Consider the following 13,268-nt stretch of genomic DNA (forward strand, 5'->3'; position numbering starts at 1 on the left):
GAAACTTTCCCTGCAGCTCCAACAATGAAAAGAAAAATTTGTTCAGAAACACATCGTGTCTCTCTGACCAGTGCTCGGTGTTGTAGCACCCATCTTTTAATCCAGTTTGTATTTTTTCAGTATAGCTCTGCACTGACGTGACCAATGAGACAAGAGGAGAGTGCCGTAACATTTACTGTCACAGATATCAACATCAGGCATCCGGTGAGAGCGTGTTGACAGGCAGTTAGCTAGCATGAGGGGGGCCCAATGAAAAAGAGCAAATCCCTACATTTCCATCCAGAAAGGGAGGAGGTATTTATGTTCACCTTGGAAAAAGAAAAGTGTGTGTTGTGCCACCAGAAACTATGTCTAACGAGGGAATTTGGAGCTGCAACACAACACCAACCACCAGAAAGGCAGTTTTCCACCAAACAGCTCAATCTGCACCAAGAAAGTTCAAGAGCTGAAATCAGAGGTAAAGGTTCAGCAGCTGCTTTCCAAAACCTAAATGAGGCTGCGGCTGAAGCGTTGTTTCCTCTTAGCCACATTTTGGCTAAGCAGAAGAAGCTTATACAGACAGGGATTGGTTAAAGAAAGCAATGACATCACTGCAGTGACTGCAGCTACTTCTGCTGCACCGCTGGGCCCTGCAACAGCAACAAGGAGGATGGAGGTACTGTCAGAGGATGGGGATCAACATGTTTTGAAGGACTGCCAATATTTCTGGCTGCAGTTTGATGAATCGCAGGATGTACTCGACACAGCTTAGCTTGTTGTTTGTCACAACAGCTTTCCAGGATCTCACAACCAAGGATGATGTCCTCGCTCTTCATTTAAAGCAGAAAACAAGAGGACAGGATATTTACTGTCTTTAATAACTATGGCCGTGAAAATAACATCCCTGTTAATAAACTCTTTGCTACAGATGAGGCACCTGCAATGTGCGGTGCACACTGGTTAAATAGCGCAGTGTTGTGATGATTCTCACCCTGAGCAGTGCTGTGTGTACCTGGATAAACTGCCAGCAGAGTTCAGTCAGCGTTTTGGTCAGTTAAGGCAGATTTACATTCACACTGGGTCTGCATGCGGTCGATTATGGCATAGCTGAAGATGGTGAGTTAGTATAGAGGAGGTAGCATCCGGATTCCAGCATGTGCGTTAGTACAGAGGAGGTAGCATCCAGATTCCAGCAGGTGCGTTAGTACAGAGGAGGTAGCATCCAGATTCCAGCAGGTCCGTTAGTACCGTGGAGATAGCATCCAGATTTCAGCAGGTGCGTTAGTACAGAGGAGGTAGCATCCAGATTCCAGCAGGTCCGTTAGTACCGTGGAGATAGCATCCAGATTTCAGCAGGTCCGTTAGTACCGTGGAGATAGCATCCAGATTCCAGCAGGTCCGTTAGTACAGAGAAGATAGCATCCAGATTCCAGCAGGTGCGTTAGTACAGAGGAGATAGCATCCAGATTCCAGTAGGTACGTTAGTACAGACTCCTCCCCTGAGTTGCCACCTTATCGTGGACGGCAGTTTGTGCATCCTGACGATCCTAGCGGCTATATAAAGGGCTATATAGAGTATTGAGGTGCGATAGTATAGAGGAGGTAGCATCCAGACTCCAGCAGGTGCATTAGTATATAGGAGGTCCTAGCGGCTATGTTGTCGGGGGCTTCATGCCCCCGGTAGGTTCACCCATTTCAAACAGGTGTCTAGGGGAGGGACCAGATGAAGTGCGGCTCAAAACACCCCTATGATGATAGCCGCTAGGACCAGGGTTTCCCTTGCTTGTACATGGGTCACCGGAGCCCCCCTCTGGAGCCAGGCCTGGAGTTGGGACGAAGGCGAGCGCTTGGTGGCCGGGCCTTTGCCCATGGGGCCCAGTCAGGCTGAGTCCGAAAGGGTGTTTTCCGTGCCTCTATTGTTGAGGCGGCCAGCCAGTTTCCAGCATTCCAGATTCCAGCATGTGCGTTAGTACAGAGGAGGTAGTGTCCAGATTCCAGCAGGTATTTTTTTCATTGTGTGGAACTGCCAGTGAAATAGTGGATCTGTAGAATGATGTGAAGCTAACTCCTTATCACAGGGAGTGTTGGGGTCTTGTCAGCAGAGAGAAGTTTCCTCTCCTCTGTGCATTAAGTGAGAGCCTACTTTTGATCCACTGACCTCTGTGAAATGGTATTTTCTCTTATGAAAATCTTAAAATCAAAGTAGAGGAACCGCCTTTCTGACAGATGCCTCCCAGACCGCCTCAGACTGGCTATTTGTAGCTATGAGCCGAACCACAAGGCCTCAGTGTTCAGTCACAGCATCACACAGATTTAAGGAACAGGACTGCATCCGTTTGGCCTGTGATGGATCAAAAACGGTGCAGGAAACAGAACTGCTCTTGCCCGAAGGTTCATTTGCTAAACACAACATTGAAGGGGTAGTTTGTATGATCTGCTCACTGCAGGTGTTTCTTTGGGAAACAGCTCACATGCTTCTGTTATTGTCACACTCTGATAAGAAAAGTTCAGGAATAAAGTTGTGATGTGAAATTATAGACACTGTGATGGCTTTACTATGACAGCGTCCAGGATGTTCTTGGTCACATATGTTGGACCAAAGTGTTTGATGCTTGGTAATTATAATTAGCTTGAATAAAAAGCCTGAACCTGTGAGCATCATCTGAACAGTCTTCAGTAGGGTCGATCTCTTCTGTCACCCATGCTGAGGTAAGAGATCATGGGCTTAAAAAGGTTGTTGATTACTGGCCTAAAGGGTAGCTATCCATCACAATTCACCCCAGAGTTACACACTACCATTCCTGAGAAACTGATGATGGTAGAAGTGATGGCGCTCAATGACCTAGTACAGTGGTTCCCAATCTGAGGTCCGGGACCACCCAAACAGGTCCCCTAAAGAACACAGGGAGTTCATACAGCTTTGAACATTCAGAGCCATTGTGATTAATGTCCAAACATTTCCCTTTTTTTGAAGAAAAAAAAAGCAAGGTTATATGTTGTTAATTTAACTTTGGCTTTACGGAAGAACTCAGCCAGAATACTTTGTTCATGGTGATAATCTCACTCCTGAAAGCATAAAGCTGAACCCTAAGTGCCAAAAGAAGCTCGGATTTGGCCCAAACATGTCCGTTATCTGGGTTTTATTTATTTATTTATATTGTGTTAAAGGGACCAATAAAGATTTTTCTGCCATTGTAAGTTCTTAAACCAAAACTGAATGATAAAAACTCCAAACTAAGTGCAGAAAAACTGGGAAAGTAAAATTAAAGGAAAGTCGGGACAGGAAAGACCATGTGGCAACAAGCAAGATGACTAAATAAAAAGCAGGTGTGGTGATCCATAAGCGGAAACAGGTAAAAAAAATGCTTCAGGCATAAACTCGACCTGCTTGCTTTAGTAAAAGATTGGCCAAGAACATTTTTAGGATGGTTATGTTGTTTTTCTGAGAATCATTTCTGTTGATTTACTAACAAATAAACTCAGGAAGGTTTCGCTGGATTTAGAACGTTTACAGGCTCATTAGACTCACCTACGATCAGACCTGATTAAATAGATAACCTTTGGTCTCGGATTTAAGCGGTCCCATGAGGACAGGTTCATTTGATCCTTTTGGATTCATCATGGAAATCTGCACAACCTGCTGCTTTTAATCTGCGTCCGGCTCCACCGCAGCATGAGTTATGACACATGAGAAGCAAATGCTCCTCAGATCAACAACCTTAAAGCAGCAGCAGCTCCAAGAACCCACAAACAACAGTAGCTTCCAACGTGCAGCCAAGCCAACTGCTCTGACATGAAGCAGCAATTAAACTGATCACTTAATACCCGATAATCTGCATTACCTGACGCAAATCATTACCATGACACACAAGCCGGCTGCAGGAGAGACGCAGTGTGGCAGAATGAACCAGCACTCACCGTTCACTAAAACTACAGGCGAAAAAAATATGTTGATGCACTGATTTCACCATTGTGTCCTCAAATTTAGTACCGTGTGGCCAAAAGTGCCCACACACAAAAACTGCTATAAAATCATCATATTTAAGGCAACCCAACGTCCTCTTTTTAAGAGCTACAAAATGTGTACGGGCAGAATTTTAATATCTTTTTTTAAAAAATGGGATTTTGCTCGATCTCAGCCTCAAATATGTTTACATGGGATTTGCGTCGCATTTAATTCACCACACTTGCTTATTGTTGTTATCCACTCTGACAACAAACAGCAGGAGAGGGAGGAGCTGCAGAGTTACCTGGTGATGTCACCTACTCTCGACCGCTCGGAGTTACGAGACAACTCGAATGCACCATAACTGTGTTTGTGCAAAACTGCGGAGAAAGTGTCCACGAATCTCCTTCCTCTTATAGTCACAGATGGGCCCTGCACCTGCGGAGGAGAGGTTTCAACTCTGAGGCGAAGACCAGGTTCATGTTCGAGACCGGTGGCCTTGATGGCCTGGGGAAGAATCTGTTCAGGAGTTTGTAATCTGAGAAGATAATAAAATATTTGCAAAAATGTGAGGGGTGTACTGACTTCTGTGCAATACTGTACATTAAAAGAAACATTAACTTAAAACTAGTCATGAAAAACAATTGCACATCGAGGCAGTCTGATGCTTTTTGCTTGGTTTGGAAGGCATTAAGGGCAATAACTAACTTTCCAGCCATTCTGCAACATGTTCCAAACTCAAGGCTTTCTTTCCGAGATCTGTACAGGCAAAAGGAACAGAGATCAACAACTGCTCATTTGATTGTAAAAGTATGAATCAACACTTCTGTGTGTGATTAAAGCACAAATGTAGGCAGGCAGTAGTCCAAGCATAGCCCTGTAAAGAAATGTGTACCAATGACCCTGCCCCCTAGTGGCCAGAGAGGGCCATGCCAGCCGTGAGTACAAGTCATAGTGATGCGTCAGGGCGCTGCAGTTAGTAATAAACCGCAGAGAAGTGTGATAAACCGTGTCCACCATTTGAAGACAAGAAGACGACGCATTCATCTAAAGGAGGTCACCATAATCTGGCACAGATAAAAAAAGTTGCAGTGGCAAGACGCTTTTTAACTTCAAAAGAAATACAACTTATTACGGAAGAAAAAACAGTTTCCTCACAAGTTTTTTAATTTGTGGTTTAAAAGTGAGAGAGTCATCAATCAAGACTCCAGGGTACGTGGAAGTTTCGGCTCCATGACCAGACGCTGCCCCTGGCTGATCCCGTCCTGGCTTTCCATCAAAAATAAATGCTTACGAATGAAGAGAGCGGACTAAAACGTGTAAAAAGTTAAGTTCTCTAACATGTTGTAGACTAGAAGTACTTAAAATGACACTTTAACTTTAGGTCTGTTCATTTTTGAGAGGAGGGAGCTGCATCCTCTGAGGATTACTGTTTGTGTTTGCATATTTAATCTCCTCCAGTCTTTGCCCGTATGTTCAAATGTCAAACAAAAGAAAAGGATGGGAAGGAAAAAGGAAAGAGAAGAGCCTCCCTGCAGACTGATCCACCCTGACAGGTCATTATCTACCAGGCTGAGAGAAACCAGCGTCTGACATGACAGCCTCCATTTCTGGGATCATTTTACTGCTTTCAGCATCACTTCTCCTCATTCGTCCACAATCCCAGCCCAGACACCAGGGATTTTCTATTTCTATTTTCTGTTTTTATAAACCACATATGTGCATCATCTCAGTGTTTTCCAACCGGCTGATGTGTAGAACGTCAACATCTCAGCCAAGAGAGTGAAGAAACTCACTCATATTATCGGCTCTTGCAGACTTGACTTATTCCTGCTTCAATATGATTTAAAAAATTAAAGTGACTTCCCATCTTAACAAATAAGTAAATGTAGCATGAACATGCCAATAACAAAGAAACTGTTAAATCTTTGTTGAAAGAAGCCCACGGAGCTAACTGGTGCTAGTTTACTGGTCAAATGGTCACATTTATCCACAATGATCCATGATAACAGCATTATTTATCACATTTCATCATAAAAACATCACCATCACTACTATGTTGCTAAGAGACCTCTATTTAGACCTGGACATGATGATGAAGCCACTTCCTGTCAGAGTTTCTCTCATGGTGCGGTGGGGGGGTGAAGACCCAAGTGCTGGCTTAAGGAGGCAGACCGGTGCAGAAGAAAGGTTTTAATAAGCTAAACTAAACTTACAAAACAAAATACTCTGGAGGCAAAAAACTGACATGGCATGAAACTAAAGATTAACACTGACAAACAACGGCATGACTGGCATCTAACAGCAAGCAATGGACTTAAATACACTGAAGGACTAGCTAGACACAGGTGAGGTGAATGAACTAATCAGACCAGGTGAACTAAAGAGCAGGAAGCAAAAAACAAAGCGGAACTAAACATGAACATAAAGCGTGGTCCTGAGACTTTCCACCAATCAGAGAGCTTAGATTGATGGTAACGTCCAATCAGGAGCAGCCAAAGATCAACCAGTGAGCAGAAAGTTCTATGTGTGTGTGAAAAGAAGAAATGGCTGGAATAAAGCCAAGAAGACGTTTCTGATGCACTCCTCAGCTGTCAGACTGGGAGGTAAAATGATGTAAAATGAATGTATGAATAGATGTAGCAGCATAAAGGTCGACCAGAAGAAGAAAGCAGAATTTATTACTAACAGAACTTTGTAGAAATAACACACAGACCAACAGTGACCAAACCTTTTCTCATCTCATCGTTCTCTCAAGTCTTGGCTTTCAGGAGAAAAAATATTGTTACTGAAACAAACACACAACAGAAACTATTTCCATGTTTCCACTTTTTCCTCATTTCCAGTTATTCCTGCTACTATTTACCTGCTATCCTCACTAAACCAACTCCAGCTCAGCTGCTTTGTGGCGCCACCTGTCTTTAAAACGTAATTTCTGCATCGTGATGGGGATTAAAAGGATTTAGCTTATACACAATTAACATAAAAAAAAACAACAGGGAGGCCTGTTTTATTTTATTTCATTCATTTGGGACTATGTACAAAACTGAAACGTTTTTATGTGATGCTCTGTACCAGAATTAGCCTTAGCGAAGCCTTAGAATTAGCCCGGCTGATTTACATCTGCAATCCCTTTGTCACATGGTGGTGTGCTGAGGTCGGCTGGGGGATTTTTTCATGCTGCTGAACTGTTTTTATCTCATTCTATGCAGAATAAATACACCACCAGTTAGGCTGAATGGACACTTCAGTGTCTTGGTTAACTACAAGCCATTGTCTGAGTAGGAGAGCCCAGCTACTAAACCCCTCAACCCCCGACTGCTCCCCGGGCACTGGAATCTGGCAGCCCGCTGCTCCTAGCAACCAGGATGGGTTAAATGCAGAGAAAGAATTTCCCAGCTTGGGATTAATAAAGTAGAGATAGATATATACAACACACCAGGAAGCATTAATGCTAACATGTAGCATAGCAACATGACTAGCAGGAAGCAGCAATGCTAACATGTAGCATAGCAACATGACGGAGAGCATCGGCATCCAGACCAAACACAGTCCAGACCCCAGCAGTTCTATGGGAATGTAGAAACCAGGAGAATATCTCTGTCCACTTTAGAGCTTCTGATCATTTCTCCACACAAACCAGGAGTCACATGACAGCAGAGACTCTGCTGGTTCCAGAGACGTCTGTCTCATCACAGTGGGACAGAAACTCTGGAGCTAGCAGCCAGAACCAGAAACCAGGTCTTACTGTTGCTGTTTGTGGTGAAAATGTTGAGTCCAGCTCTAAAAACTCTGCTAATGAGTCTCCTATGACTCTGCCTTTTTTTAAAATGAACCATGAGGGTCCTGCTGTTTATATACAGACAAGGTGGTTTTAGAACACTGTGTCCTCTTCCAGATACAGAAAAATCTTTGGGTTTACTTTAATCTGGAATCTTCCTCCAGAAAATAGAGTAGGTGTCTTTAGACGGAGATAACCATAAATAAATAATCCATAAAAATCCAGCTTGCTGAATAAAAACAGCTGTGTAGGTGCAGACATTTTAGACGTAAAGAAAACGTTTGATAGTCATTTACCACATTTTTTTGTCTAGATTAACTCACTTTCAGACTATTCTTTGGATGAAATTACATTTATCTGATAGAAAGCAATGTGTTTGTGGTAATAACACCAGGTCTCTTTATCCTGGTTGTGCTGTCGGGGTTCCTCAAGGGTCTATCAATCCTTGGACCAGTTTTATTTACACTTTACATTAAAGACCTGATATCTGTCAGAACGTCAGTGTTTTACTGTACGCTGATGATGTGGTTGTTTTTACTTTAATTCTTCCAGCTGCAGTGAATCAGGTTCAGGGTCGGCTTTTTATTCATGAATATTAAGAAATGTTTACGAAGCAGCCAGAAGTCATGTCCCATGCAGGTGTTTTCTAAGAGGGGAAGAACTGGATGTGGTTAATTCAATAACTGAGGGGAATTTACTGGACTGCACGGTGGTTAGCATCGTGGCCTCCCAGCAAGAAGGTTGCTTGATTGTTTGTCTCTCTGTGTTGGCCCTGCAATGGACTGGCTACCTGTCCAGGTGTACCCTGCCTCTCACCTGTTAATTGCTGGGATAGGCTCCAGCTTCCCTGCGACCCTGACTGGACTCTACGTTAACTTTAAAGCTCAAGAAGCATCTATAACAACTTATTTTACAGAAACAAATAAAACAGTTTTTGCTCACCGATGCTGCTGTGATGTATTTATATTCTATTATTTTTCCCACACTGAATACTGCATCACCAGCTGGTCTTTTACAGGAAGAAAACATATTAAAAATACCAGCTTGAGTTCTGGCCACTCGAACGTAAAGTATATCCAGGTTTGTTGGACGCACTTTATTTAAAAGCGCTGAACCACATCCTGCATCCATCACAGCAGCGTCACAGGGCACTGTGCATGAGCGCCACTTTGTGCACATTTTGTCTGTAATTGCTAAGAACTGAAAGGTTTTTGCCTCTTTTTGTGTTGTTAAAGCAGAATGTAAAATGGTTAAAGGACAGCATCGTCCGTTCACATGGCATGCAATGATACCACAAATATAATAAAACATGCTCAGTAACAACACCCAACATGACTCTGTTATTGCTGTTTCAGGACATGAGGCCGTTTGAACAAAAACAGCTTTGTAGCTGGGAGTCAGACACCTTTAAAGAAAGAGCCTCAGAGGGAAATTAGTGGAATATATTTAAAATATATATTATGAAATGAGGCACTCTGTGAGCCAAAAGATCTTAAGGGCTGATCTGATGATAGTGTAGAAACTGAGGTAGTGAGGACGAGTCTGGAAGGTTTAAAACTACGTAACACAAATGCACATTTCTATTACTCCATCATGTTCTATGTTTACGTTATTTAGCTTATGTCTCTGAGGGGAGGTCCATAAGAAGCTTATTACTCAGTGTGCAACAACAATGTGGGACAGGAGTGTAAAGTAAGTCCAACAAACATGGATGTAGTTTATGTACGAGTGGCCAGAACTCAAGAGTTTCATGCAAACAGCTGGTAGCTGGAAACTTGGCTTTTCTCAGCATGGAGGCCGAAACTGGACATGAGGAGGACAGAAGAAGAAGAGTCAGGACTAAAATCCATCTACAGCAGATGAACAGAATCTTAAATCCAGCAATGACCCAAACCAGGACCTGAGAGATGCATCTGGACCTTCAGCTGATCCATCTACTGTTGGCCGAAGCCTCATCAGAAATGGTCTCCATGGAAACGTGGCTGTTAGGAAGTCGTTCTTAAGGAAGGGAAACAGGGGCTGTGTCTGTATCTGCACCTGATTTCCTACATAGTGCCGTATATAGGAAACACGCCATTTTGTAGGGGTGTCCAAATGTCCAGAAAGAAAAAAGTAGGGCACTCAAAATTACCCACAATGCATCTTGAAAAGTAGTGAGCATCGATGGTCACTAGACAGGTCAATATAGACCACAATGCATTGCGGGCGTTGTCTGATTGTGATAAACAGGATACAAAAAAAAAACTATTTACTTACGTGGTGTCTTGCTAACACAACAAGTGCCATTCTCCTCATCCATTTTCTCCTCATCACGTCTCCTTTGTCTTCTCTGCCGTTGTTTACTTATTTGGACGATTAAAAGCTGAATTAGTGTCAATAAGAAGAAATTTAAAACTTGTGCCATTTCTCCGATGGAGAGTACTGCATCGAGTCACGTGGGTTGTGGTTGCAGCGGTGACGACGGTAGTCACGTGGTTTCCGGTGAAGAAAAAATAGGCCACTTCATGTCCGAATTGCCAAGAGAATTAGTCACTATGTAGTGTGCTATGTAGTGCAGTCCTATGTAGTGAACGAGGGGTTAGGGAGTAGGGTGCACATTCGGACACAGTCAGGGAGAAAAGGCTGAGGTAGGTCACATGACCCAAGAACTGGACTGAAGATCAGTGGAAACAGGTCTGATGGAGGGATGGATTCTCACCAGAATGTGGACCGCCACAGGTCCGATAGAGGGATGAAGCCTCCCCAGAACCTGGACCTCGACGGGTCCGATGGAGGGACGGATCCTCCTCAGAATCTGGACCTCGACATTATTGAAGCAGGAGAACAGTACTGAACACCATGTTGAGGACTGATGGGATGCTGGCTTAGTTATTAACAATTAAGAGAGATTTAATAATATTCAGTAAAATCATTCATGGGGCACCGCTGGAGGAAACTTGTGAGGAAACATCAGAATCGCTTTTAAATGTCTCGTAGTTTGTACACATCAATCTGTGAAAGATCTCACTTTCTAAAGAAGAGCTTTAAAAAGTCCTTTAAGAAGCTGGAGAACTGTTCGGGAACTACTTACTCCCTCCAGGATTTTGCAATGTGCCGATGACAGCTGCAGCAAATTTAGCCAGTCCTCATGAACTCGTCCCTGTACTGTGGTCCAATCACAGCACTCCTCCAGTTCCTGATATACATCGTAATCACCCGTTATTCCTGATTCTAATTGTGAACATGCAGATGGCAGCAACACGACATGGACACGTCTGACCTGTTAGACCCAAAGGAGGAGAGAAGCACCTGTCATCTCAAATCCCCACCAAGGACCAAGGTCAAAACAATCCCAGAAGAATGCAGCAAACCCCGGAGGGGCCTCCTCACTTAGTAACTAAACTGAGCAAGTACTCAGACCCCTCTGGTGGATCTCTTTAAAAAAAAACAACTGGTGAGAGATCTAGCAACTTTTTCTGGTGCTAATTCAGACTTTCAGACTGAAGTTGCTCAATGAGCAACAGGTGCCCCTGTGGACCCTTTCCCAGTCCAAAACCATCTCAGGTGGCCCAGTCAGAGCAGATGTCACCCCTCCACGTCCAGACCGAACATGAATCTGTTTTTTTTTTTTTTGTAGTTTTTTTTTTTAATGAAGATTATATACGATAAATAAATAAATACAAATATGATATAATGTTCATGTTTTATGGGACTTGTAAGCTCCTGAGTGAACCATAAATTAAAAACAGAACCAGACTTGAGAAAGTTACACGGACATGATTAATTATACAAGCTAAGACCTGCTGATCAAACATTCAATCATTTTAGGTCTTTAACCCTTTAAATGCTAGAACAATTATTTGAATAATTCATTATTCATTAAAGAAATCTTAAATTATTTAAAAAATTACATATATATATATATATATATATATATATATATATAATTGATGGGTCTTTGGTGCTGTTTCGAGACAAACATTAGCAGAAAAACAGCAATTGTATTTTTTATGTAGCCTCAGTCACTTCTTCTGGTGGCCTTGGTGGCCAAAAATGCCCCATTGACTTCCATTTAAACTCTATATTTTAATCCCAAAGATCCAGAATTAAATTCAGCTGGTTTCCCATCGTAGGCAAGGTGTGGGAGTCATATTATCGAGTGAAAAGACCACAAGAGGGTGCTAAGATTTTCTTTTTCTTTATTTACTTTAATTGTGTGTGTGTGTGTGTGTGTGTGTGTGTGTGTGTGTGTGTGTGTGTGTGTGTGTGTGTGTGTGTGTGTGTGTGTGTTTGCATATAATGTGTGAAATCGTTTCCATATCAATATCTAATCAACATTTTAATAATCATACATTTTTTCACACTCACACAAAACCACTCTTAGAACCCAGAGAGAATGTCTGATGCTGCATTTAAAATATCTGACATATTCAGGCCCCATCCTCCTAATATTTATCATATGGATAATAAGTATTTGTGGGGATATTTTTATAATAGATAAGGCTGTAATTTATATAGTTAAAGAGATAAAATCCTCAAAGTTATTGACAGTTTGGTTTGAAGCCAGTGTAAAGTTATTTAAGTGATTTATGAAAGAAACAAAAAATATGTTTGATGATTTTAAGGCAGTTTTTGTGCGTGGATTTTTTTTTTCTATCAACATTATTAAAACTTTTGGTGATGGTGTCTGAATCTCTCAGACTTTTTCTGATCATTCAGCAGGTGTGAAGGTGCGTCCAGCAGAAGCTGCTGGAGGAAGCTTTACCGACCAAATTTTAAAAAGAATGGCGCTCTGAGTTAAATTTAAAAATTTATTTTATTAAAAATGTTGTGCTTTAAATTGTCTCTGTCACGCATGACCCAGAGCGCGCACGGCACGGGCATGTGGACTTTAAGTCGGATGCATCTGTCGCTTAAACAGGCCGTCAACCTGTTCCACCTCTGAGGACCGTGACCCACATGAAGGAAGAGCGAGCGCGAGGCGCACAAACAAAACATGGAAACGTCTCGAGGAGCCAAGACCCTTCGTTTGTTTTTAATAAAAGGAGAGGAGGAGGGAAGAGAGGAGATAAGGAGACGAGGAGGAGCAGGGGGGAATTAGCTCACCAGTAAAGTAGAGACAGCCCATCGAAGCGCTCCGCGTCCTGGGGGAGGAATGGCATCGCACCCCGGAGTGTGTGGGACCAGGAAATTCACACACACTCCCTCTCTCTTCCACACACAGAAAAAAGAAAAGAAAAAGAAGAACGCGTGAGGCAGTCGCGGATGGTTCAGAGGAGGAGATGGATGAGAAGAGACTGCAGCGGCGGTTCAAACCGGGTCGGTGCGCGTGTGGCCGCGCGCGGCGGAGCGGAGCGCAGAGGAGAGGAGAGCGATGGAAATCCGCCTAGACAGGGAGAGACACGCTTACCTTTACCCGCTAATCCACCCTGATACCCGTCCGTCACATATACGCACGTGCACGCGCAGCATAAGCACAGACACGCACGGTACATAAAACCCAGAAGAAGAGCCCCAGTTAGAAAAATAGAAACCGTAAGAAGCAACACACATGAACACATCATCGAGCTGCAGGAAGGGAGA

The 13,268-nt window shown here is 43.0% G+C and overlaps 1 protein-coding gene across 3 annotated transcripts in view; it reads right to left on the reverse strand.

Moving 5' to 3' along the window:
* stxbp4 (syntaxin binding protein 4) overlaps positions 1-13,151 on the reverse strand; it is a 57,071-nt gene extending 43,920 nt beyond the window's left edge. Inside the window, exon 1 of one of the 3 annotated variants that reach the window (XM_041974499.1) lies at positions 13,096-13,151. Coding sequence is in view for 2 of the 3 variants with exons in the window: in XM_041974498.1 (XP_041830432.1) it covers positions 12,792-12,847 (56 nt within the window). In the remaining variant the exon portion in view is untranslated. Of the gene's footprint in view, positions 1-12,791; positions 13,017-13,095 lie in introns of those variants that run through there. The other 2 variants (XM_041974498.1, XM_041974497.1) reach the window with 2 other exon arrangements.
* Between the last annotated feature and the right edge of the window lie 117 nt (positions 13,152-13,268).

The sequence above is a fragment of the Melanotaenia boesemani genome, chromosome 21 (assembly GCF_017639745.1).
Source record: "Melanotaenia boesemani isolate fMelBoe1 chromosome 21, fMelBoe1.pri, whole genome shotgun sequence".
Taxonomy (NCBI): domain Eukaryota; kingdom Metazoa; phylum Chordata; class Actinopteri; order Atheriniformes; family Melanotaeniidae; genus Melanotaenia; species Melanotaenia boesemani.